The 27,869-nt window shown below is 41.8% G+C and overlaps 1 protein-coding gene across 1 annotated transcript in view; it reads left to right on the top strand.

Moving 5' to 3' along the window:
* TNFSF11 (TNF superfamily member 11) overlaps positions 1-27,458 on the top strand; it is a gene marked incomplete at both ends in the record, with an annotated part of 34,264 nt that extends 6,806 nt beyond the window's left edge. Inside the window, 4 exons of the mRNA XM_082859365.1 lie at positions 410-577; positions 21,418-21,463; positions 21,543-21,641; positions 27,037-27,458. Of these exons, the coding sequence (XP_082715491.1) occupies positions 410-577; positions 21,418-21,463; positions 21,543-21,641; positions 27,037-27,458 (735 nt within the window). The remainder of the gene's footprint in view (positions 1-409; positions 578-21,417; positions 21,464-21,542; positions 21,642-27,036) is intronic.
* Positions 27,459-27,869: the final 411 nt, after the last annotated feature.

Genomic DNA, 27,869 nt, shown 5'->3' with positions numbered 1-27,869 from the left:
TAGGTTTCATGCTTTGAACATCCAAGTGGGCTTCATAATCCCACATAGCGTGCTGCATGGGGTGGGGGGGGACTTAAAGATAAAAGGCTGTCTCTCCCTGTACTGAACACATGTAATTTCTTTGATTCCCCTCCCCTCAGTGAGCACTTTTACAATGTCAGACGATTTTGATAATTTCCCCATGAATCACATGTGTACAGGTGTGTTGTGGATGGTAGTCAGCTACTCATAAAAATGAATTAGAAGTCAATTTTTTCACCAACTCGATGGTAATTGTATTAACTATTAGTTGTTGGGGACATAATGACTCTTGCAAGAATGAATTCTTTTGTCCTTAAGTCACACTTTATTAAATAACAGAATGATCAGTGATAACCACGCTGACGTCCTCACATTTTTCCCCCCTCAGATGGATCCTAATAGAATATCGGAAGATGACACTCACTGCATTAATAGAATTTTCAAACTCCATGAAAACACGGATTTGCAAGACACAACTCTGGAGAGCCAAGACTCAAAATTAGTACCTGATTCGTGTAAGAGAATTAAACAGGCCTTTCAAGCAGCTGTGCAAAAGGTGAGTCCACATTGAGATAAGTCAAGGGCCCTCACTGACTCTCCTAATATTGAAAATTAAAACTGGCTAAATGCTGTTGACTTTGTTGTTTTTTATTTTAATAATCTGTAAAAGAGCTAAAGAGAATTTTTTGCGGGATTAGCAGAATTCTTTTGAAGTTGGTAGTGGTTAGTTTTGGTGACCAGCAACATTCATGCAAATATTCTTTTCTTTCCTTCCTTTCTCTCTCTTTCTTTCTTCCTTCCTTCCTTTTCTTCCTTTCCTTCTTTCTTTTTCTTTCTTCCTTCCTTCCTCCCTCCCTCCCTCCCTCTCTCTCCCTTTCTTTGTTTCTTCCTTCCTTCCTTTCTTTCTTTCTTTCTTTCTTTCTTTCTTTCTTTCTTACTTTCTTTTCTTTCTTTCTTTCTTTCTTTTCTTTCTTTCTTTCTTTCTTTTCTTCTCTTATTTTGGAGGAGGGATTTACATTCACACTTGGAAAGAGGACAAACATGGTTTGTGGTAGTCATTGGGTCAGTTTGCTAGTTTGAATTCCCAGCCTTAGAAGACATTCCTTTAGCTCACAGGATTCTCTGTTGGCTACTTCCTTTATATCTGGTTTTGCAATGGTAGGAACCTCTATTCCACATCTGTGGATCCAGGTCTCTGTTGAGAATAACTATAGCTGGTCCACTGTTGTCATCCGAAGTGAGGGGGTAAAGCGCATAGAGCAAGAATTGGTGTGGTGGGTGAGATGGAAATTCTCTGTCCATTTTTCATTCTCCGGGAGAGCTGGGTGAGAAGGGAGGAGATGGGGACAGAGAAGACGGAGGACTTCTCTACACCGACAGCCTCAATTGAGAAACCCTGTAATAACTGCCTGTTTTACTTTCCTGGATAAAGTCACTTGAGAATTCTGCAGCCTCGCAATTATTTTACTTCTCCCCAAGAACCGGGTAGAATCTCGTGACTCCAGTGCATGCACATCTGTATACATTGCATACTTGTGTGCACATCTGCATGGATTCTTGCATCCACTCATACATCCCAACGTCTAGTTTGCAACTCCCTGGGCTATCTCTGATCATCTTAGAGTAAATACTAAAGTTCGCAAATGCCTTAAATCTAAACTAAAATTGAATTAGTTTCTTTTTTAAAGTTTCACAAATAGTAATAGCATTTTTTAAAAACAGAATATGTATTGGACATAGAAGTAGGGCGATAAAGCTGTTTTGTATAACCCTTAAAACTGATATTTGCTATATTTCAACAAATCTAAGATACCATGAATTTTCAGCTTACTTTATCTCGTGCATCACAAAGAAAGAAAAAAATTTGAACTGGAGAATTAAACATGATCATTATAGATTCTTGTTGCATCAGTTTCAGAGATTCTGAAATATAAAAAAAATACATCATAGAATCAAGGAAGTACATATCGTTCTAATATCTATAAGAGCTATTGCTTAAAAATATTACATTTTCGTTATAGTGTGTAGGTGCTTAGCTTTACGCAGTAGATGCATATTTTAAAATGTGCATTTAAATTTGATCTTTTTATCTTACTTTGTAACTTTTGAGCTATAGCAACAGCAATTCCACTAGTCTAATTCATTTTTTAAAGTTCTATAACATTTTCTTTTTCTGATTTTGCAAAAAATTAAACTACTAAAAATAAGAGAAAAATGAGTAACTTCTGATTTTTTACTATGGAAAGAAATTGGAAATTGAATGGCTACTATACTGTATTTACCTCTGCTCACATCATCTTAATTCATGTATATTTTGTGGGAAAAATTGTGGCATGTGAAGTCAGATAGACTTATGATTAAATAAATGTGATCTTGGAAAATACTTAACATTTCTTCGCTTTGGCTTCCTTATCTTTAAAAAGTGGAGCTCACAATCCCTCTGTAGCAGGACTGTGGCTCATTTGAAATAAAAGATGTAAAGGACCTAAGCACAGTACTGGAAATATAGTATGCACTCATTAAATGTTTGTATATTACTTTTATCACCATTATGACTAATTCATTGTCATTGCTGATGATTTAATCAAAGACATATTTTAAAAGTTTAGATAGAGCAGGTTTGATCATTTTTCTGAACATGCAATAGGACAAAACAATAGAACACTGAAGCAAGTTGCAGAAAACCACTGTGACATTTTTATCACCATCAGCAATAAACATGTTGATTATATACTATCCTTAGGAAACTTCTAGGTCTATTTAAGATGTATAATTAATTAATTTAATTAATACAGTAAGAAATTAAACAGCCTATTCTTAAGGCATTTTAAGCTATATGTTGAAGGATTGTGTATTAGTGGAGGAGGGAAAGACATAACATTTGCAAGACCCTCAATTTAAAATTATCGTCAAAAATCCTGACCTACATTGGGAAAAAGAGGATCTACTGAGCTATATATTGTGAAATCTAATACTCAATTTGCTATTCTTTTCTTATTGAAGTATAGTTGATTTACAATATTGTGTTAGTTTCAGGTATACAGCAAAGTGATTCAGTTTTTTTTCAGATTATATTCCATTATAGGTTATTACAAAATGTTGGATATAATTCCCTGGGCTGTACAGTAAATCCTTGTTGCTTATTCTATTTTATGTATAGTAGTTTGTATCTGTTAATCCCATACTCCTAATTTGTCCCTCCTTCCCTCCCTCTCTCCCTCTGGTAACCACAAGTTTGTTTTCTGTCTGTGAGTCTGTTTCTGTTTTTGCATATACATTCTTCTGTATTGTTTTTTAGATTTCACATATAAGTGATATATTAAAAAAAAGAATGAAATATTGCCATTTGCAGCAACGCGGATGGACCTAAAGAATATTATACTTAGTGAAGTTAAGTCAGACAGAGAAAGACAAATTCTAATTCATTTTTTATTGTTTTTGTTTTATGTTTCATTTTCAGTAGTCAGTTTTTTATCTCACCTCCTAAATACTGAGTGGTCTATCTATAAACATTGACATGTACCAGAGGTAATCTGTTAGTTCAAAGCTGAACCTCTAATTAAGGTAATTCTGGTTAGGCAAATGATTGTCTCCTAATTTTCTGTTTAAATCAACCCATATTGTATATCCTTACAATGAAAAAGAGATAAACTTTTAATTTCGATGGTGTTCTGGTTCTTAAAAATTATACTTTGGGTTTCCTCTGGAAGAATAAGTATGCAAGATTAGCCAAGATAATTTGGAAAATAAGTAATATTAAGAAGAACAGGGGCTTCCCTGGTGGCGTAGTGGTTGAGAGTCCGCCTGCCGATGCAGGGGACGCGGGTTCATGCCTTGTCCGGGAAGATCCCACATGCTGCGGGGCAGCTGGGCCCGTGAGCCATGGCCGCTGAGCCTGTGCGTCCGGAGCCTGTGCTCCGCAACGGGAGAGGCCACAACAGTGAGAGGCCTGCGTACCGCAAAAAAAAAAAAAAAAAAAAAAAAGAAGAACAGATACCATTAACATTTACCTATGAGAATACAAGGATGGTTCATCTTCACAGGTCAAAGGAGAAAAATGTTATCATCTCATAGACACTGAGAAGTGATTGACAAAATTTTGCACTTATTTCTGATGTTTAAAATCCATTAGAAAACAGAACGTGATGGATTCTTGATGTTATCCTAAATAGCTCAAACTAAAAGTTAGCTAATGATGAAAAACAGGAGCATTTCTCTTAATATCGGGAATACACCAAAGATGCCCACTGTCCCCATGTCATTTAACATTGTTCAGAATGTGCCAGCAAGTGTAATTACACATGAGAATGAAATAAACTATATAGAAGGTAGAATCTGCACATGATATGATTGTGTAGGAAAATTCAAAAGAACTGAAAAGCTACAAGCAAAGTAAATCAGTTTGTAAAAGTTAATAGGTAGGGACTTCCCTAGTGGCACGGTGGTTAAGAATCCGCCTGCCAGTGTGTAGGGGACACGGGTCCGGGAAGATCCCTCATGCCGCAGAGCAACTAAGCCTGTGCTCCACAACTACTGAGCCCGCGAGCCACAACTACTGAAGCCGCGCACCTAGAGCCCGTGCTCCGCAACAAGAGAAGCCACTGCAATGAGACGCCCATGCACAGCAACGAAGAGTAGCCCCAGCTCGCCGCAACTAGAGGAAGTCCGCGCATAGCAACAAAGACCCAACGCAGCCAAAAATAAATAAATAAATTTATTTATTTATTTAAAAAAATAGTTAATAGGTAATAATCACTAGCTGCCCCCATTTCAAACAATAATTAGAAAACATGAATGAAAGATTTCATTCATAATTTTTTAAAAGCCTGAAAAATTAGCTTAACAAGGAACGTACAAAGCTAGAAAACTCTATAGAGGCATTTAAAATAGGATTGGGTAATGTAAAGACGGAACTATGCAAAGCCGTACTCCATGAACGAGAACATACACCTTGGAGTAGACCTCATTTTATGTGTGTGAATGTATGTGTGTGTATAATTTAATATAATAGAAAATTATTTTGAATGAGTGAGTGTAATTTGGGTTATTCAAAAATGGGACTAGGACAGTTTGTTTGCTGTTTTTTTTTAAAAGTCATAGCCTTATCTCACGTCCTAAGTGAAAACAAATGCCAGATGGAGAGACATGGCCAATAGCTGCTCCCTGGCAGTCCTACACTTCTGTTCCCTCGGTGAACTTTCCGCTGCTAACTCCCCCATCAGAACTTACTTGTTCATTGTCCCATTTCCTTTGAGCTTTCTGACTGTCTAGAGGATACGATAAGCCAATTTGTACTTAAAGATGTTGATGAACAATAATGAAAGAATTTTCACTATTTTAGGAGCTTGTGGACAGGGTGCCTCATTCCACATGAGTAACACTAATTATGAGAGATTCAGTGCCTGGGAAGCCAGAAGGAGAAAGATTTGTGGGCAGACAAGAATAGTCAACTGCTCTTATTAAAGACACACAGTTGGTTTTTTTTTTTTTTAGATTTTTTGATGTGGACCATTTTTCAAGTCTTTACTGAGTTTGTTACAATGTTGTTCTGTTTTATGTTTTGGTTTTTTGGCCATGAGGCATGTGGGACTTTAGCTCCCCGACCAGGGAATGAACCCGTACCATCTGCACTGGAAGGCGAAGTCTTAATCACTGGACCACCAGGGAATTCCCAAGACACACAGCTTTAATTATACTAACAGACTAGTGTGACTCACAGGATGAGTAGAACTTTATTTCATTAATTTAATATTTGCTTTTGTTGTGCTATACGATTGTTACTCATGGGTAACAATATTACACACGGGTAATTCTTTTTAAGGAATAAGAAGTTGTCATAATATACCATTGTGTGTTTGGAGGTAGAAGATGCCATTTCTTCCCCCAGACAAGAGACTCTTTAGGAAGGAGACACACGTTAATCATCTTATCATTAGACTCAAGCAGTTTTATTCAGTGCACACACTGTGCTAGGCACTTTGCTATAGCTTGTCCTTTAACCAAGGACTTACCCTTCTCTTACCTTGGCCAAATAATGATTTGCCAAATGTGTTATCCTTTGATGAGGATTATTGGTTAAGGTGACAGTCTACACATCTTGTCAAAATAATCAAACTTCTCATTTCTCTTGCTGATGCTAAAAATAGGATGGATGTATCAGGCATTCATAAGTAGGTTTGTATCTTAGCTTCAGTTCTAATATAGATATTGGGTGAACCCGTAAAACACAATCACTTTTGTGGCTGCAATCATTACTGAGAGATCTCCGCACCCCATGGTAACAAATGCTAGACATAAGCACAGTATCACATTCTATGTGTGCAAAAAGTGCTGTTTACCCAGCCCGTCTTTGGTCAGACAAGTAATGCTGTTCTTTCTGCCTTTTTGTTTGTGGCTGGGTTTTCTTGGCTTTTTTTCCCTTCAGCACAGAACTCTGAAAGCCTCTTAGTGATCCAACCCTACCAACCACAATTTACAAAGTCTCTCATAACAGTCTATGACAATAAAGAAAACACTAGTACAAATACGGTGTCCGATTTATAAAGCAATTCTTGCTCCAGCTTTGGCCGCCTCTCTGGCCTCTGCCAGCCTGAGGAGCAGTGCGGGGGGCTCAGGCCTGAGTAGCACTTGGTCTTCAGACCTCCCGACCAGGCTCAGTGGAAAGCCATCTGTTTATACATATTTATACATCCTGAGCCCTGGGATGTGACTCTACTTGATGTTAGGATGCCTGCTTGTTGATTTCACATTGGGTAGCTGTTTGTGAAAGACTTCCTGAAACTTACTTTGAAATGTATCTGAAAGGGTGATAGGGAGGAGAGAGATCAATATACAAATCACACCAATCCCCTTGCTCTCCAACCTGGGGTGTTCAGTGCCTTCAAGGTGACCTCCCTAGGATGCTGGAAGGAAGCAAGGTGATTTACAGGTATCTGTATATTTTAATATTGGCTTCAAAATATTTTTGTGAATATTTTATAAGGTAGCTACTATACAGGAACGTTTTTATTTAATACTTAGATAAATAAATATGTGCGTTTGGGAGCATTAAAAATTTTTCCCTGAAGAAGCTGCACAATCAGAAATGCCTAGAGATCTTGGAACGAACCTGCGGTTAGTTCCATCGGGACGAGAACTGCAGCCACTTTGCTCACATCTGAATATATCACAGCTAATTTAGACCCAAGATTGAAGGAAAAGAACAAGTAAATGACTGATGACTTCTTGAACTCTGTAAACTCATATTTTTAAATAAACATGAGTCATTGACCAACTCACAAAGCCACTCAGAATGTTATAAGCCCGGTTCACATCTACTGGATGTCTCACCAATGTTATAATTGATAATTATTAATATTATAGCCTGAAGCAATAACGCCTCTATATCATCATACTACAGGTTAATTTTTGTTGAAATTTCTGTTCATCTGGACTTGTTGCTTTAATCATGTTTTCCCCAGGTCTATTTGCCTCTTCATAGCTTATAAACTATACAGAGGCAGGTTTACAATGTGAACCAAAAACACAGCTCTGGCTTCTTATATGTTTTTGTAAAACTCTCTTATTTCATCCCAGAATATGAAAAGCCAATGGTGATGATGACTACCAGGAAGCTATGTTGTTAGCATATTCTTGACTAACCATTTCCTGGAGTCAGTAAGTCTCTGAGCCTCCAAAGATTTACTGGAAAATGGGGAGTAAGACCAGAGCCATAATCACTGAACCATTAATTCTTACCTGGAATTCTTATTTTATTCCCTGGGAATCAGTGCATAGTTGGCCTTATCTCCTGCAGGATTCCCAATATACATGAAACTATCTCCTGGTACTAAGAATGATGTACCCAAGATTCACAGCCCTTTGATCCTCAGTCATATATTCACTGTTATTTCATATAGTCTGTGCTGCCCTAACAAAGAGACTCATCACTCATTGGACAAAATAAGATAGAAGATTTTTGTCTCGTGTGCAATAATCTGGAGGTGGCAGTTCAGGGCTGGCAGGAAGGCACCTCCATCCTCAACAGGTACCTTCCATCTCTGGATCCACATTGGTTTCTCCATACATTGTCATCTCCAGACAGAGGAAAGGGAGAAAGAAAAAGTCAAGGCGGTACCTGGAAGTTGAGGCGTCAGTCATTTCTAGTAGCATCTTATTGGCTGAAACTTATTCATAAAATGACACATGGATGTCATGTCAAAGTAGGCTACACATTGTAGTCTCTAGCGGGGCAACCATTTGCACCAAAGCTTGAGGAAAGGGGTTGCCTATAACTAACTGGAGAGAGGAGAGGATGGATTCTAGGGGGACAATAAGTGGTCTCCAGTACTCATTAAACCCTATTAAGGCAGGAAAGTGGGTTCAGTATATGAACAAGAGGTAATTCTGTATATATACACGTCTATGAAAAATTGGAACAGTCAAGATTTTATTTTCTAAAAGTTAAAGTACTTTAAGATTATTTAGATTCCAGAAGAGAGAGAAATTTGAAGGTAGATTTAATAGCATGCATCTTTCTGATGAACTTTCAAAGGTTCATTTAGTCATATGCATCTGCGATCTGTGAATAGACCTTGATTCTCACTTGTCCAGTTTTTAGTAGGTTTTGTGGATTCAAGAACATTAATTTAAAACCAGAAAGTTCATCAGATTGAGTGGTTGTTTTTTTCATCTGTGAAGCTGATTCCTTAGAATTCCAATGTCAATTATTACAGGAATCCTATTCCTATTTTTAAAACTAAAGTACATAAGAAATCAATTAAAAGTTGAGTAGATCTTAACTGTTTATGAAATTGTAATCACTGGAGTTGTAACATAGCCATTATTTCTCATTTGCTTTTTAGTTAATACACACACAGCAGAAACAAGGGGAAAAATTAAACCCCGTTCATTATCTCTTTGCTTTTGTATATAAGAGTATGTGTCCCAAGAAAGTTTCTTGTAAACCCACAAGGCAACTTGGGGTTTGGGGGCACTGATGTTCCCAAATCAAGATGTTAGTCATGTAGTGGTTTTCCAATGGGATTTCATCTCTGCCATAACAGTTTTGGGAACTGCAATTCAATCAACCCCAATCATATCTAGCATTTATAAAAGCTGCCTTCATGGGAAAGCCAAAGTATGACCCACAGAATTTTCCTGCAAAACCAAGGCCATCTACTGCCTTTTGCCCAACAACAGGCCATTGGCCATGATGCGCTCAATCTCAGGGGAGACCCAGGGCAAAAGGTAGGAGGGTCTGCACGAGGGAAATAACCAGGGAGTGATGTTGTCAGAGGTGGGCTTATCTTCATGCTAGAAGTACTCCAGGGTGGAAGGAAAGATATTCTGGCTTGACATTTCTAAAGAAACAGAGAAGAAGAAGGACGTTCCTGAAAGAGGAGCATCTCGTTATGTGGCATGGGGATCTTGAGCTAAGATTTGAGCTAAGATCTGAGCTCAGAAGTCAGTAAGACTGAGGGTCCTCAGTTGGAGGGGACTTGGTAAAGGATGGTTGGATTGCTCCACCAGGAGTGGCTCGTCCTAGGAGAAGTACAGCCTGTGGAACTGGAGAGAATGGCGTGCCCTAGAGCAGCGTTTTCCAAACCTGCTTGATCTTAAGAATCACTTGGGGACCTTATTTACAAAAGAAAGAAAAAGGTTCCCAGATCTGTTACGAAGATTCTGATTCGGTTGTTTAGGAGTAGACTTTGTGACGTGGGAAATCCTTTTTTAGAAGGGCTGAGGGCTGGCCCATCTTCACAAGAAGGCTTCAGGGTGGATACTGACCAAAGAGGTGTTCTAAGCATCCTAAGAAGAGTTGAGGGCCACTGGAGGACAGGGGAGCCATTGATGAATGAATGACTATATTTAAGAGGTAGGATTCAGCCTGTGTTGTGTGGAGAAGACGGGTCTTGGAAGTTGCAGAGAACAGTCTGTATCTGAGATGACCTGACAATATATGTTTGCTTGAACTTTCTGAGATTCAGGGTTTGGAGAGATCCATTCTCTCGTAGCTTCCTCATCACAAGGGTGCTACCCCAGTCCTTAGTCATTGCCCTTTGAGAACACTAGGTGGGAATAGCAGCAGTAGCAGCAGTAAAAATAATCTTGATAATTATAAACTGTAAGGCTTATCTTCATCAGAAAGTTGAGGTGAACTCAGAATCTCTTCTCCTCAGTGCCTGTACCTGCTTCTCATCTGATCTACCCTTTTGTGGTGAATTACTATGATATTATCTCCATCACCCCGAATCAGAAGCCAGAAGATGGTCTTAGACACTTACTCATTGGCTTTTCACCTCACCCCCGTCCTGGGAATTCTACCTCCTTACTAAACCTTCACATACTTTACTCTGTGTCACTGCTGTTGTCACCTGAACACAGGTGTCACCATCACCATTGTCATTTTGCATCTGGACCACTGCAAGTGGTCCTACTGAGTAGGTCCTACCCCATCCTACTCACATTACCTCCAGTCCATCCTCTCCACAGCTGAGTGACTTCTCAAATTCAAATCTTACTTTCCTACTTAAGGAAATCCTTTGGTGGACCCCCTATAGTCATCAGGATAAAGTCTGAGCTGCCGAACACATAACACAAAGCCTTTAGTGTTCTGGAACTCTCCTTCCAACGCCAGCCTCTCCAGGCTCATTACCTTGTGGTTCCATCTCCTCACCCCACCTCATCTTGTGCTCAGTGGACCCACCTCAGGAAGGTGCTAGAAGTTCCCTAACCTGGCTGTGCCCTTCCCCACCCCACCCCCGCCCCCCTGCTACAGCCATAAACACAGTGAAGGCAGAGAGGATATCCGTCCAGGACACGCAGCATCTTAGCACCCTGCAGAGCATCTGGCCCTAGCAGCCATCAGTGAGCTTTGTGGGATGGATGGATGGATGGATGGATGGATGAATTATGGGTCTTTGCGCATGTTCTTTATGTGCCATTCCAGGCTCTTCTTTGTGTACAGTTTTCTAATTGTCTTTCAAAATTTAGCTCAGGCATTACTTCCCAAAGAGTCCCCCAATGATGCCCGCCTGCCCACCTTTGGGGTTAGGGGCCCCTTTTGTGCACACCTAGGGCTTCTTGTATTCGCCCCATCATAGCATTGACCCCAGGAGCCGGGTGTGGGTCTGACTCACCCAGATGTGAGCTTTCCAAGGACAGAGACTATGTGATGTTCGGTTTCTCCAGCCAATGACAGGTACAGTGAGTAGGCGCTCAGTTAATGTTTAAAGAACACGTTTAATGAACACATGAGTGATCTGTGCTCATCCCTGCTCTTGGTGTCATCAGTTGGCTGGTTGTTTAATATTGTCGGAAGCTATAGCCACATTACCAGTGCCTGGAAGATTCTCAACAAGGGGTGGAGGTCGCTCCCAAGTGTGGTGTTTTTCCTGCTTCTTCAAGAGGGAGCGTCTTCCCTCTTTGGGGCATGAACACCATATAGGGACTTTGAGTCTGGAGGACCTTCACGGCCATCCTGCCCCTTCCCTCCCTGGCCTCACTGGTCCACGGTGGCTGGCCTGGTACCTCTGTTCCCCTTTAGTTCCATTTGTAGCAGTCAGAAATACTGGGGAAGAGTCGATGTGAGAGTCAGCCTTCTGCAGAGGAGATAGGGCTTTGTGAATGTCAGAAGTTCTGCCAATGTGAGGTGGCATAATTATGTTTCAAGTGGCAGAAGAGAGCAGAGACGTGGTAAATAGCACAGTTAGCCCAAGATTCCCCACTGCAGTTACCCTGCCAAGCCCTTAGATGAAACTTTATAAATGAGTACCCTAGCTCAGAACACTGTAAAATCGGGCTCTTTATGAAGACTAATATTGCTGTCACAGGGCTACTTTACGAAAACCCGAAGGGACCTTTACCTAGAGCGGAAACTTCCTCATTTAAACCATGAAGGTTAAACAGTAAAAACTAATTTTCTATTCCCAGCATAGCCATCGCCCTGCCGGGAAAGCATCACTCTGCTTTAGGAAAACAAGGGCACCGTATTCTTCAGCCCGTCGGTGGGTAGAGTACATTACGTGTGTGCAAAGACATGTCTTTTCCAATCAGCAGACTTCTGGTAGAAATGAGCCCTCGCTGACTGTACTTGGGGTGGAAGGAGGAGGCCAGTCCACATTTTTCTTGGTAAAGCTCTTTCTTGAGAATTTCCAGAGATGGTCGTGGGTTGGTGGCTGATTCAGTGAGGAGACAAAGAGATGAGGGGGCTCAGAGCGGGGTGCATGAGGGCGGGGGAGATAGAATCCTGTGGAGAAGACTTTGGCTTTGAGAGAATTTTTTAAATCAGTAGTTCATAGTAAGAAATAAAGAATTTTAGGGACGAGAGGGTAAAGTTACAAATTCAAGTCTCTCACCTTCAGGATTAGGGGGACTTATGCCTTATCTACTGTCTCCCCAGCCCCGACACTTGCTGGACCCTGGGTCCCTCCTATCTCCCCCTCCCCTCCCCTCCCCCTCCCCTGTGGGGATTGGCCGGGAGCTGCCCTTCCCCCTTCCCAATGCTCCTGCCCTCTCCCTGCTGGTGCCCGGTGCCCTGTAGGGCTCTGCTCCAGGGGGTCTGGGCTGAGAAGCACAGGCTCCACTCTAGCTGAATGACATGTATTTAGGTGACAGAACCTTAATGTCTCCTGCTCTTAAAGTTCTTTGCTTTGAGGTGTTTTCAAACTGTCACCATTGACTCTTCATGACGAGCTGGGGGGCCTCCAGCTCCATCCAGGTGCATACAAAGTGTTCCCGCATGTCCCGTGGATTGGAAGTTCCACGTGAGCTTTTGGAGAGCAGGCAAGTGAAGCTAAGGCATCAGTTCTAATCCTGTCTCTTCAGTTGCTCCACAACACCTGGTGGCTATTGTTTCGGTGCCTTGTGAGCCAAGAATGCCAAGGGAAAAAAAAATCTTTACAATTAAAGATGAGCTATCGATAAGACAGCAAGACATTTCTCCAGGGGAGCAGTTGTACGCCAAGTCTGCGTGGATGGGAGGGCAGGAGACCTGCAGACGGAAATAACTCTAAGTAGTTCTGTGTGGCTTGAGTGTCCAGAGTGTCCTCAGGGGTGATGGAGTTTGGGGGTGCAGGGGAGGAATAGCTGGAGAGTCTGGAATGGTAACCAGCCTGGTCATGCAGGGCCTTATAAGCCCAGGTAAGGAACGTAGACTTGTTCCTGATGTCTGCAGGCAGCCCCTGGAGGGTTTTCAGAAGAGAAGGGACTTCACTGACAGAGGAATGGATAAAGGAGATGTGGTATATATACACAGTGGAATATTACTCAGCCATAAAAAAGAATGAAATAATGCCATTTGCAGAACATGGATGGACCTAGAGATTGTCATACTAAGTAGTATTTGTAGTATTGTCATACTACAAATGAACTTATTTACGAAACAGAAATAGACTCACAGACATGGAAAACAAACTTACGGTTACCAAAGGGGAAGTAGGGGGAGGGATAAATTAGGAGTTTGGGATTAAAATATACATACTACTATATATAAAATAGATAACCAACAAGGCCTTACCGTATAGCAGAGGGAACTATATTCAATATCTTGTAATAACCTATAATGGAAAAGAATCTTAAAAAGAATCTATCTATCTATCATCTATCTATCTATATAATTGAATCACTTTGCTGTGTGCCTGAAACTAACACAACATTGTAAATCAACTATATTTCAATAAGAATTTTTAAAAACCTTTCAAAAAAGAAGAGAAGGGGCTTGCTCGCATGCGGACTTTCTGATGCTCACTCTAGCAGCAATGGACCAGTTGGAGGGTATCAGGAGATCAGGAGAGGAGGTAGGAGGTTATTATTGGAATCCTAATGAGAAATGATGAAAGCTTGAAGGAAGGCAGTGGTCCTCTGGCTGGAGAGGAGAGGATGGATTTCTGAGCTATTTACAAGGTGGAAGTCTGCAGGATTTCTCTGCAAGATTAGGAAACTGCCTATTCGTTTTCAGAAGCAACCCACATGTGGCATTTATGTGCTAACTCAGCTGATGAAAACACTATTCTTGTAACTAGGTTGGAGAAGAATTACAGGAAGGGTATCATTCAGATGTTAAAATGAATGCATTACATATGTTAACAGTGTATGAACCCTGTATTATATCTGGCAAACGGGGTGTTAAATCCTTGTTCAACCAGCCAGATGTCCCTGCAGCTGCTACTGGGATTGCAGGGGGAGCCAGCCACCTGAGACCCCAGGTAGGAGCTGGTGCCAGTGGTTTCTGGAAGCATCTGGCTAGACAAATTGTTTCTCCTGTGCTGATTGACAGGTCCCACACGGATCACACAATTCACATCACAATGAACAGGTGGGATTTTCAGTCTGATAAGGCCAGACTCCAGGAACTTGACCTTTTTGCAGGGAATCTTTACAGCTGGGAGTGTCCTCAGTGCAAATTTAAATCTATTTATACATATGATTTTGTAAGACCAAAAAAAAAAAAATCACTTCAGTCAAACAAACTGAGGCCAATTTAATAACATTCGCTCTTGAATTGCTATGCTGTCAAAGTCTTGTTTGGGGCAGTTATCCAGCTGAGTTTGCAAAGGCTGGCTTAAGCGTTTGCTGTAAATGTTTATTTTTTATTTTTTTGGCGGTACGCGGGCCTCTCACTGTTGTGGCCTCTCCTGTTGCGGAGCACAGGCTCCGGATGCGCAGGCTCAGCGGCCATGGCTCACGGGCCCAGCCGCTCCGCCGCATGTGGGATCTTCCCGGACCGGGGCACGAACCCGCGTCCCCTGCATCGGCAGGCGGACTCTCAACCACTGCGCCACCAGGGAAGCCCTGCTGTAAATGTTTAAATTAACCTGGAGCAAAATTCCCATAATTACTCAAAAGAAGTTGAAAGTACTGATAGGTGTTTATGTTTATTCTTACGGAGTACAATCTCTCCTAAGTGGCTTTGATATATCAAGACTGAGCCAGTTCTGGGATGTCTCCCTCCCTCTTTTGAAAAAAGTTCCCAGAATATATATATATATTTTTTTAAATGTTGAGCCTTCTTTTAATTTATTTATTTTTATTTTTGGCTGTGTTGGGTCTTCGTTTCTGTGCGAGGGCTTTCTCTAGTTGTGGCAAGCGGGGGCCACTCTTCATCGCGGTACGCGGGCCTCTCACTGTCGTGGCCTCTCTTGTTGCAGAGCACAGGCTCCAGACGCGCAGGCTCAGTAGTTGTGGCTCACGGGCCTAGTTGCTCTGCGGCATGTGGGATCTTCCCAGACCAGGGCTCGAACCCGTGTCCCCTGCATTAGCAGGCAGATTCTCAAGCACTGCGCCACCAGGGAAGCCCCAAAAATATTTTTTAAAGATGTCCAAGGGAGCCTGTCCCAGCAGTCTCCCTGTCACACTCCTGGGAATTGTACTTCTGGGACGTTGAATTCAGGAGAAGTTAAAGAGAAGCAGTCCTAGAGACCACAGTTACACAATCATATTGATCTTTTGTGTACTTTCTTTCTTGGAGGAGAAATTGTGAAATCCCAACATTTTTTCTATGAGTGAAATAAAAAGTCGAAATTTTTTAAAAAAAAAGGAAAGAAAAATCATACCGGTTGTTTTCTTGTCTGTTCAGATGTACTCGGACAGCAAAGACGAAAAGTCAGTGCAGTCTAAATAGGAAGATACCACAAGGAGCAGATTTTCAAATGTTGTGAAACTTCCGCATCTCTCTTGTTTTTAGACTTTGGAGTTGGGGGCAAAACGGCAGTTTCAAATCTGCGAGGTCTGGCTGCGGGAGCCCAGGCTTGGCAATGCTAGACAGTGTCCACTAGGTGGCAGTATATCAGAGGATTTCTTCTATCCTTGAACTGGCAGCGATTTCTTTGGCTGTCTACCAGTAGGTCGGTTTTCCTTTTTGTCCTGTTTTGAAGGGTTAAATGAAGCTCTCATAATTTAGGCGCAAATTATGCTTATTTAAGAAATGCATAAATTCGCTGAAAAGCCTACTTGTTACAGTGTGACCATAAATAAGTTCCTTCATTCATGGGATTTTTCTTAGTAACCTACAGGTGATCCTAATGGTCATGAGTAGGTTTTGGGAACCAGGGGGTAGTTCTCTTTGTCCTTGCATGTGACAGATGCTAAACATGCTTTATTCTGAGAAGGTAGATCGCTGATCTTCCTGGGGAGCAGGGCATTGGGTTCTCTTTAGTAGCTTTCAGCCAAGAGAATATCGCAGAGAGGGCTGTCTGCCCAGCTTTCTCACCCTGGAAACTGTTTCCGGCTTCTGTTGGAGGCTCTTTGCTGGGAGGTGTATCAGAACTGCCTATACTTCTTTATGCAAAGCTGTGGGCATTCTGAGAGTGTAGACAACATACGAGTGCACTGAACGTGCATCCAGAGAGTTAACTTTTTTTTTTTCTAATTTACAGCTGGATATAAAATAAGATAAAACACATAACATTTTTTAAAAGATCTCTTTCATGTGAATAGTTTGTTCAGAGGAAAGGAGTTAGGATGTTCTTTGTAGTGTCTTCCCCAAATTATTAATAGATGAATCAGAACTTTCTGCATTCAAAGAAACCAGAAGCAATGTCTGAATGATTCCATTTGGGACTAAAGAACTCTGCAAATTTTAAAACACTCTAATTAATGGGACAAAAGAAGAGGACTACTGTGGATGAAAATAAACGTAAATGCAAAGCTTAGGAAATAGATGGAATTGTCTGTTGGGGTGAAGTTTGGGTACTCCTTTAGAAGACTTTCTTATAATTTTGAAAATTAAAAATATTAGGGGGCCATTCAAGAGAAAACCGTGCTTGGCATGTACGTAGCAAAGTATCTGAGCTTTGAGAAAAATGACCAAACAGAGTGGCCCTGCTCTGTGGAGTGGCCTTGTTGGAGTCACATTTGGAGATGTGAGGCCCCCACGTCCAGGGCCCTCATGGCTTACTTCGGAGGCTTCACCAGCCAAGCTCTGAACAAGTCTTGGAAGGTTCTGAGCCTGCTGTTTTCTGAAGCCCCCTCCCCAAGAATTCTGAGACCATATTTCCTGATGTTGAGGTTCCTTTTTGTCAGATCCCTGGTCAAGGTGGGTCTCCTTTCAGAGTTTCTACTTCAGGGAGGGGACCACCCTCTAAGAATTTCCTGACAGGTATAGAGAGGGAAAAAAAATTCCTTCCCTCTCCCCACTTAGGTTCACCAGTCGGGGCCCTGTAAATTAGACTGACAAGAGATAAATTATAAAAGAAAAGCATACCAATTTATTTAATGTAAGTTTTATGTGACGCAGGAAATGCGTCATTAGGAAATGAAGACCCACAGGAATAGTTAAGCTGAGTGGTTTCTATACCCAGTTTGGTGAAGGGTGGAAAGGTGTAGAAAAATGAGACAGGACAGGACAGGACAGGGTCTGAGCTAAGGATGGTAAACTGGGGGAAACGGAGCAAGGCCTGTTGCTTCAGATTCCTCTAGGCGTCCTCCCGTCTTAAGAGATGAAGATGCTCCTTTCTTCCCAGTGGTAAGGCACTTCTCCCGTGAGGGTCTGTGACCTGCTTCAGGGGAGAAGGACAAAGCCAGGCAGTCCTTCCTGCCTCTGCCATCTCCCAGAATCCTTTAGCTTAAAATATTCCACTTGCCAAAGCACCATATTTGGGGGTAGCATGTCCTGAACCCCATCCCAGGCCACTGATACTTTCCTGCCAGCTTCCAGGAGTAGAGTCGTTGACCACGTCTTGTGAAGGGGGGTGGGCTGATAGCTCTAGAAGAGGACTGGGAAGGTGTAGGCTCAAGCCCCAAGTTATTAGGGGCATCCTTATTCTCCCTCGGCCTCCATTTTCCAGTCTCAAAAGTGAGCTTAGTAGTAGTTACCCAGCCTCTGACTCTACCGTGAATCCAACGGGGTAACACAAGGGGAGATAGTTGGCTTTTTGCTGGCTGCACATGTAAGGGATGATTTAATTTTCAACACTTGTAATATATATAAATCGTGAGGATATAAGAAATCTAGGACTAAATAGAGCTGTCGCCAAGCAACCATTCACAGCAATGCTCAATTAGTAATAATGTTTCTCAACGCCTGCTGCATATTAGAATCACCTGGGGAGGTTCTTGTAAAAAGCTACCAAGTCAATATCAGACTAATTGAGTTAGACTGGCTGGAGTTGGGCCAGGGTACCCTAAAACTGTAGTCTTAGAAGAATGTTATGTTCCTGGTTGATATCTATGCACATAAATAACAATGATCTTGAGTTCAAAAGATTGGGGTGGGGTAGGGATATAAGAACAGATACTGAGACTACATTTTTTGTAGCCTGAGGCTATAGACACATCACGTACTTTGTTTTTCATGTGGAAACTTCCCTATAGGGTTTCATGAGAGGAATTGCAATTCTTGGATACCCAACAATATATAACATGAAAGCAGCATTACCTCATGGACCTTTAGCTCAAGTTTTAATTCATCTTGGGTCATGACACACTTTTTTTTTTTTTTAAGCAGACATTGAAAGTGTTTCTGAATGGCACTGGTTATTGAATTTTCTTGAAAAGTTTCCGTGACAGCTCTGACCTAGCACCTGCTGATTAAATGGGCAGGAGAAGTTCATTCCCAGGTAGGAGAGAACAAACTTTCCCTGCCCACTTAATCAGTGACTTTTGTCTGCTGCTCCTTTGGCCTGGTCTCAAGCTTCAAGAAAATCTCAGATTTGCTCATCTCCGAAATCTTTTGGGGTGTGAGAGGGATTGCTCTTCTCAAATGGAGGCCGCAGGTCAGCAACACCAGCTCGTCTGTTAGAAATGCAAATTCTCAGGTCCCGCCCCAGACCAAGCAGATCAGAAACTGTGTTTCAGCAAGCCCTCTGGGAGATTGTGTTGCATGTTCAAGGTTGAGAACCACTGAGCTAGCAAAATGGATCTTACCTTGTTTTTCTCAATAATGTGTGCTTTTCTCAATAGAAAAGCCCCAAGCAGGCATTTGTAGGCATATGTCATACTTTGCTTTGCTTCCTTCTTCCCTCTCCCCTCTTCCTTCTGAGGATGAGGCAGATCGGGGCTAGAGGGAAAATGAGGGGTAGCTTTAAATCTCTGAAATACTGTCATCCAGGTACCTATTTTTGTTTTTTTTGCGGTACACGGGCCTCTCACTGTTGTGGCCTCTCCCGCTGCGGAGCACAGGCTCCGGACGCGCAGGCTCAGCAGCCGTGGCCCATGGGCCCAGTCGCTCCGTGGCATGTGGGATCTTCCCAGACCGGGGCACGAACCCGTGTCCCCTGCATTGGCAGGCAGACTCTCAATCACTGCACCACCAGGGAAGCCCCAGGTTCCTATTTGTTCCAATCTTTTAAGAGATAGTAATCAGATAAAGTTACATTATATACACATATATAAGTATATAAAGAGATATACAATGTCTAAAGATATATTGTATCATAAATGTATAAAGCTATATACAATGTTTAGTAAACATTGTGTGTGTATATATCTCCATTATAAATGTAAAAAGATATATACAATGAATAAAGATACACTACATATATATATTATATATGTAATGTATTATGTATTTATAAAGGTAAAAGATACACTGTGTATATATAAATGTATAAAGGTATACACAATGTATAATAGGTACATTGTGCATATATAAATCCCTGTTGTGAATGCAGGGAAAACTAAACTAGGAAATTCCAGAAATCAGGGTACCATTGGGAATCCAAAGATCATGAGAAAAGACTTGGGAGACTGGCAGTCAGCAGGGGAGAGAAATAAATCTCGGATGGAGTGGGGAGAGGAACAAAGCCTGGTAAGGGCCACTGCATTGCACAACCCAAAAGAGCCAGCCATCATTTGCCTGGAATTTCCTGTAGAGATGCTCCCAGGGCTGTGCAGGGCAGTGCCCTGGGTCAAAGGCAAGGGCAGGAAGTAGCCTTGGATGAGGCTGTAAAGTTTCCTTCTAAAAGTCAGTCATGCTGTGACTTCTTTAGGATGTTAGAATAGGTAACTGAAGACAGCTGTGCTATCCTCCAAGGGTCTTTAAAAATAGAATTGAGGGGCTTCCCTGGTGGCGCAGTGGTTAACGGGGCTTCCCTGGTGGCGCAGTGGTTGAGAGTCCGCCTGCCGATGCAGGGGACACGGGTTTGTGCCCCGGTCCGGGAAGATCCCACATGCCGCGGAGCGGCTGGGCCCGTGAGCCATGGCCGCTGAGCCTGTGCATCCGGAGCCTGTGCTCCGCAACAGGAGAGGCCACAACAGTGAGAGGCCCGCGTAGCGCAAAAGGGGAAAAAAAAAAAAAAATAGAATTGATTCTCTTCTCTCTTGGGGGTCTTGAAGGCAGAGAGAAGAATCAATGTAATTTTACCACTAGAACCCTTCCAACTGTTAACAGTTAAGTTTTGTTATAGCCTCTATCTATCTAACTATCAGCTATCTCAAAGCCCTTCTCTCCAGACATTCCAAGAACTTAAGCTATCTGGCCTATCTCTCAAACATCATGAGGGGGTGGGGTAGTTAGCATGGATGGTCACCCCAATAACAGAGAAATTAGGAATCTCTCCAGAGTGTTTCTAGTAGTATCTAGATGTATGGAGTTACCATACATCTGCTGAGTGCCTACATGCATCGTCTCATTGAGTCTTCACAGCCACCGATGATAAAGGTGCTGTTAACATCCTCAGTATTTGTAGGTGACTGAGAAGGGGTTTGAACTGAAGTCAAAGCCTGAAGTTCCCTCCACATCACTTTACTATTTAATGGTAGCTAAGGTCTTGATTCAGGTGGGCCTGCAGTTACTTATTGGACCCTTCATTGTCAGGGCTCAAATTGAGATATGCAATTACCTACGTTCTTTATGTACTTGAGTTCTTTCTTTTACTGGCTTGCACTTCTAAACCTCTATTTGTGGCAATATTTTAAGCTAATGATTGGTAATCTAAAAAGCTCTTAGACTTCCATGTAGTACTTTAAATACACTGTGACTTTTTAAAATAAAAGATTAACCACTGGAAACCAAGCATCTTTCTCTTTCTTATGGGCTGAGCGTCAACATAACAGGAATTCACTAATGAAACAGACATAAAAAGAGACTCTCTAAAAATTTAAGAGGGTCATATATTCTGTGGTAATTGTTATTTTCCTAGTTAACTTCATCTCCATTTGTGTACCTGCTACAAAGGTTTAATTATGTTCAGTGATTCCGTGTTTTATAATTTACATTGTCTTTTATTTCCTCTTATTGTCCAAAGTATTTTATTGGATGGTATGTGTGTAGTCTACTTTTTAAGCACATCAACATAATTCTTTGGGGTGAACTTCCCTTTATAGCTACTTAGAACATCAAGAAATTTTACTGCCTGTGTACTTCCGGCATATTTTGAAGGAAAGAGGATTAATTTATTGTATGTCCGACAGTCCTGAATTCTTAACTGCTTTATCAAAAGAGTGTATAAATAAGATTCTTTTTTCTTTTTATTGCAGGAAATGCAACATATTGTTAAATCACAACACATCAGAGCAGAAAAAGGTAAGCATGGATCTGTATAAATATTTGAAAACCCCTGGGGGACTCCTCTTTGAGCTAACATGGCTTCTCTCATCTCCAGCCATGGTGGAAGGTTCATGGTTAGATCTGGCCAGAAGGAACAAGCCTGAGACTCAGCCCTTTGCCCATCTCACGATTAATGCCATTGACATCCCATCAGGTAAGTTCCATTTATATCCAGCCTGAAAAATATTTCAAGAGTAAGTCAGAAAGAGAAAAACAAATACCGTATGCTAACACTATATATATGGAATTTAAAAAAAAAATAGTTCCGATGAACCTAGGGGCAGGACAGGAATAAACACGCAGACATAGAGAATGGACTTGAGGACACAGGGAGGGGGAAGGGTAAGCTGAGACGAAGTGAGAGAGTGGCATGGACATATATACACTACCAAATGTAAAATAGATAGCTAGCGGGAAGCAGCTGCATCGCATAGGGAGATCAGCTCCGTGCTTTGTGTCCACCTAGAGGGGTGGGATAGGAGGGGTGGGAGGGAGGGAGACGCAAGAGGGAGGGGATATGGGGATATATGTATGCATATAGCTGATCCACTTTGTTATACAGCAGAAACTAACACAACATTGTAAAGCAATTATACTCTAATAAAGATGTTTTAAAAAAGTCATTTATCAGCCCATCTGAATACTCAGACCTATTCTTAGCCTGTTAGCAAAATTTTGAGAGCCCTTAACTTCTAGACCAGAAGAAAGATCATCTATTTCCACATCATGGAAACAGTGATTCTCGATCGTGCCGGAATGGACATCATCACTATATTCATTTTCAGATCATCAGAGTGAGTTTATTTTAAAAGACTGCTAGTTGAGGTTGCATAACTGGGAAGGATAATCCCGTGTTATACTCATCTCTATTTTTCCAAGCAAAAGTTGACACATCCCCATTGCTGGCCTGTGAGGTGCATGAATTCCTGCAGGTAGTCATATCCTCAGCCATCTCCTGCAGAGTTCCAGGCAGGAGCTCAACAGAGTGATATTTAAGAGGCAATAGCCCTCTAGAAAATGAGACATACTCGTTCTCCAGGGACTTATCGTTTTTTTCTGGCTAAGAATTTAGCTCAGTAGACTGGAGACCTCATTATCTTTTGGAAATGAGGAAACCCAGAGCTCTATGTCTATATCTACCTAATGTACCAGTGATTTCCATCATATAATCCCCACTGGTTACTTCACATCGGGTTAGGTGAGCATCAGAAAGGTCACAAAGAACATTATGATGGAGTGACAATGGAATATTATTGTTATTATTCTTATACCATTTATACACACACTTTGTATCAGACATTTTGCTCTGTATTCATTATCTCTAAACCTTACTACAACCCTGCAAGGTAGTGATTATCATTCAGATTTTGCAAACAGGGAAACCAAGGTCCACCTAGTGTTAAGTTATCTGATCGAGGTTACAACGTGGCAGGATTAGAAGTTGAATTCCACTCTAGCTGATTCGCAAGTCCATGCTTTTTATACTATAGGTTATTACATAAGTATCTTGTGGCCTGTTGCCTTTGTCAGAGGGGAATAAATTCAGAGCGCTTGTGTTCCTCTTTTCATGAAAGAAGTAGATTAATGTGGTTTTAATAGCAGGGCGTCTCAAGTCTGCCGGCCTGGGTTTGAGGTCCCACCGTACTACCTGGCTGGGTGACCTTGTGCAAATTATTGGAATCCTTTGTGTGTCAGCTTCTTCATGGGGATGGTAACAGTTTGTACGTCATGGGGCAGCTATAAAGATTTAATGAGGTTATATACTAAAATGCTTATATGGAAGTGGGCATATAGTAAGAATTTAGTGAATGTAATTTGTCATTATTTAAAGTTTAATTAAATCATTTTATATATTCTATTTCTTGTTTTACAAAAATGATTCAAGGCAAGTTCTTCTTAGAGTTAAAAAAAATCCAAGTTTTAATAAGCAGTTTTGAAGCTACTAATATAGTATGGGCCACAAAGGAATTTTTCCTGACTACAGACATAGAAAGGAGAAACCAACTCTTTGATTTTTAGATTTTCCTAAACTATACTGTCCCAGATATTTGCTTCATAAACAAATTCTCCTCTCTCTCTCTCTCTTTCTGTGTGTGTGTATGTGTGTGCCTTATGGTGGAACTACATTAATTTTCTGAGTGGAAAACTATTTTGCATGTTAGCAAAGGCAATCAAATTAATACTGATCTGTCAGCTGTGTGTGCGGTAGTCTGCATTTATCTTTTCAGTTCATTTTAAATGGCATATGATAAATACTGCATTAGACCGTGTGCCAAAGTCTATTTGGCAATAGCAAGCATGCTTTAGTTACATAGCTCTCCCTCCAGGCACCTTGCATCAAATCATTGCCAAAAAGAAGGCAAAACTCCTGGTTATTTTATGATGGTTATTGAGCTTGAGACAGAGTGAAATGAGTGAGTGTATGCTTCTGTTTAAGAAAATAGAATTTGCTCCTCTGGCTTGGCCAATGACTCCTTGAGTCCATTTATCTCCCAGTTTGGATACTTCAGAGGAAGATGGCTTTAATTTTGCATGTTCATTCGGGGACTCTGTTCCATACTTATTTGTACTTATTTACACATAAGAAAGAAATCAGAATCTGCCTTATACTGACTGTATTTCAAAGCTTCTCGAATAAAATGCATTGGGGAGTATTTTGTGAGGTCAGGATTCATGGCTTTCTTAAGGGCAGCTCAGGCTAAGTATCTGGAGAGACTTCTTCTCTGATGTCTAATAGCAGTGACCCTAGGGGCTGGGGCGGCTGGGGCAGCTGAAGGTCGTCTAGTGATGGAAGCCCAGGCTTGCTGTGTGAGGTCCTCCAACCTGATAGGGGGGCTGTTCTGTTCTCATCTCTTCTCCCACTATCGCTATTCATGAGCTCTCCAGTTCACACGGACGGCTCTTCTCCCTTTTCCTCTGCGTGCTGTGTGCATTCCGTTCTTTGCTCGAACAGTTTCCCTCGATCACAATCCTCTCCCTTTTCTCAGCCCGTCCACATTTGACCCAAGCCCTCCCTGCCCTCTGTCACTGGGCTGAGTTCACGTGGTCGCCACTAATTTCTGCAGCTTCCACTTGGCAGGTGCTTTAACTGAACTTCAGCCATGGGCTGTGTGACCTGCAGAAATGAAAATGTTATATTTTTCATTTGGTGTACCCATTTCTTCTTTTCTCCTCTACAAAGTGCCTTGAGGGTATACTGCTTGATGCATTTCTTAACTGTGGATAGAGTGAATGCCCGTAGAAAGCACCATTCAGATATCTACTAAATGACGAAATTGATCAGCGAATGGATAAATATAGGCATGTTTAGAAGGATATAAGGACACTCCTTCCACTTGACGTGAGCTGACAACAGGAGTGGTATGCGGTCAGGGTTTCTGTGTTCTCCTCTCTCTTTCATATCCTTCCCTGCCTTTCCTGGACTGTATCTCTGAGCCCTTGGTCTAACGCTAGCTGATCCAACCTGTCGAGAGGGTAGACGTCACCTTAGTCATTCTGCTGCTATCTGTTAAGGGCCGTCATAGGAGATAAACTATAAGACCGATAAATGATTGCATAAAGGATTGAATACAAGAGTAGGGGAAGAAGGAGGTAACCATGGGATGGTTTGAGATAGGAAACACCTTGAGTTTTCTGTAGCTCTGTCAATGGACTAGGTGGCTGTTTACCAGCCTGGAGACGTTACTTTGCTAGTGTTCATGAGGATGTGATGCATAGAATCTTACAGTCTCATTTTGACTCACTTGGGACCATGGAATGATATTTACATTAGGGATGCTTTAATTTAGGATGATCTGAGGTAGGACCTCAGATGAAAAAGGGCCGGGCGCTGTGCTGGGTTCTGGAGGCAGCAGTGCCTGTGATGGCTTCTCAGGCGCGCTGGGGCGCCCTCTTGTGGATACGATATGCAGTTCAGGAAATCTGTCCTGTCCCTGAGCACAGGGATTGAAACCATTGGCTTCTTTGCCTTTGCAGGCATGTCTAAGGATGGGGGGTTGCCCCACCATAGCTTGGACCCCGCTGCATTTTTTTTTCTTCCACTTACCCTACCATCTAGTTGGTTCTGGAACAGCCTGGTATTGAGGTCCCCAGACCATATCCCAGCTGCCCATGTGGCTCTCCAGAGTAAGATGCAGGTATTCAAGTTTTCCCAGGATTCAGGCCAGTCTTGAAAGTTAGCCAGTGTGGGTTTCTGGTTCTACAAAGATCTCCCAAGGACCCACTCTAGCCAAAGTGTTGTCAGCTCTGATGGATCCGTGGAATCCAGTTTAAGTCTAAATTCCGTGGGGGATTTCTCTTGGGTGACAGGCGGCAAAGAACTTCTCCCTGGCTGCAGAAACTACTCCTCACCCCATTCTGAGACTCCTCAGCTCTGTTTTGCCTTGTTGAAATCCTAGCAGATGACAAGCTTAACTTAGCATAAGTGTTTACAAAATCCTCTGGAGGAAAACTCTGGACTTTCCACAGTATAACAGCTTTTTTCCCACTAGCTGACATCTTTTCCAGTTGGCTAATAGGTATCCGTATAAATATAAATATTTGATTACTGAGGTTTATCATGGAGGTAGTCCCAATTTTTAAAGACCTAGTAAAGTACACTAAAGACCTGAAATATTCAAAGCGTTGGACACTTTGCTGACTTAGAAGATTTTCTAGAAACTTCTGCTGCTCCAGAAACAGTGACATGAAGATCGGTTGTCACATTTCAGGTGTGAGAAGGAGCTAAAGGAGAGTTCTGGTCTAATAATAGAAGAGGTTTTACCATCCTTTGGGCACAAAGGATTGCATGAAGTTGTGAAGCTGGGGAGTACAATGCCAAGGATATGTTCTTTGTGAACTTCTCTGGGGGTAGCTTTTCAGTCGTGTGACCTTGGGAGGCATTTGGGCTATTGGAGGAGGGGCAAATCAATGGTGATGAGAATATAGAGTTTAAGAGTTTGACTTTTTGGTCCAAGTTGCTGTGACCCAGATTTTCAGCTCCTTCTATATACCTCTCTCCATGAATTAAAAGAGAAAGTGGAGTCACGTGGAGTGTGGATATTCTCTTCCTGTACTTGTTTCTTGCTTTCTTGTTTCAACTGCCGCTGGCTGATTCTCTTCCCTCAACCTTGAATGACCTTTATGTTTCTGTTGGCTGAATTCCTCCTTTAAGTTATCAGGCTCAGTAGCACAGCAAAATCGTTCTTGAGCCCTCTGGGAGGAAGTAATCTCTTTCCTTTGAATTCCCATTGCAATATCCACATCTTTCTTACCAGGGCCCGAGCCTTGCTTCCTGTCTGAACGTATATCATACTTATCCCTTGTGTACTATAGGCTCCTTGAGGGCAGGAAAAGTGAGATTTTGTATTTGTCCCCTCTCAGGTGCCTAGCAGAGAGCACAAGTACTTCTTAATGTACTGGTACTCCCCTTTTAGAAAATAAATTCTGAGAAATTATTCTCCCATTGGAACAATGACTGTTACAGTAGGTCTTTCTCCAACCTCAGAGAATTGTGAGGATGTCCTCACAATTGGGGTGGGTTTTAAATCACGTGCCTCTCTTTTCCTCAGGTTCCCATAAAGTGAGTCTGTCCTGCTGGTACCATGACCGAGGTTGGGCCAAGATCTCCAACATGACTTTCAGCAATGGAAAACTAATAGTTAACCAAGATGGCTTTTATTACCTGTATGCCAACATCTGCTTTCGACATCATGAAACTTCGGGAAACCTCACTGCGAATTATCTTCAGCTAATGGTGTACGTCACCAAGACCAGCATCAAAATCCCGAGTTCTCATACCCTCATGAAAGGAGGAAGCACCAAATACTGGTCGGGGAATTCTGAATTCCATTTTTACTCCATAAACGTTGGGGGATTTTTTAAGCTACGGTCTGGTGAGGAAATAAGCATTGAGGTATCCAACCCTTCACTACTGGATCCAGATCAAGATGCAACGTACTTTGGGGCTTTTAAAGTTCGAGATATAGATTGAGCCCCATTTGATGAAGCGTTTTCACGTGTTTCCTAGGATGTATAGAAAACTTTAAAAACAAGCCAAGAAAGATATATGTAGGTGTGTGAGACTACTAAGAGCTATGACCCACAGGGTACAAGAAGACCCATGCCTTTGACTCTGTAGGGAGCGAATGTATTTACAGCCAATGGGAGATGTTGGACTCGAGGTGTGTTACGATCTAAGGGTTTTCTTACACAGTGGTTTTTAAATTTTGTAATGAATTCCTAGAATTAAAGCAGATTGGAGCAATTATGGTTGCCTTTTTGAAAAACTGCCTTTGGGCTATGGGAGGGGTTAATTCTCTGTCTCTAATCCGTGGTTAGGTGCCACGATGCAGCTGAAGTGGAAAGGGGGTCATCTAATTGCAAACTGATGACCATCTGAAGG

This window comes from Leucopleurus acutus (genome assembly GCF_964270905.1).
Source record: "Leucopleurus acutus genome assembly, chromosome: 18".
Lineage (NCBI taxonomy): Eukaryota > Metazoa > Chordata > Mammalia > Artiodactyla > Delphinidae > Leucopleurus > Leucopleurus acutus.
This window is presented reverse-complemented; position numbering and strand designations above follow the sequence as displayed.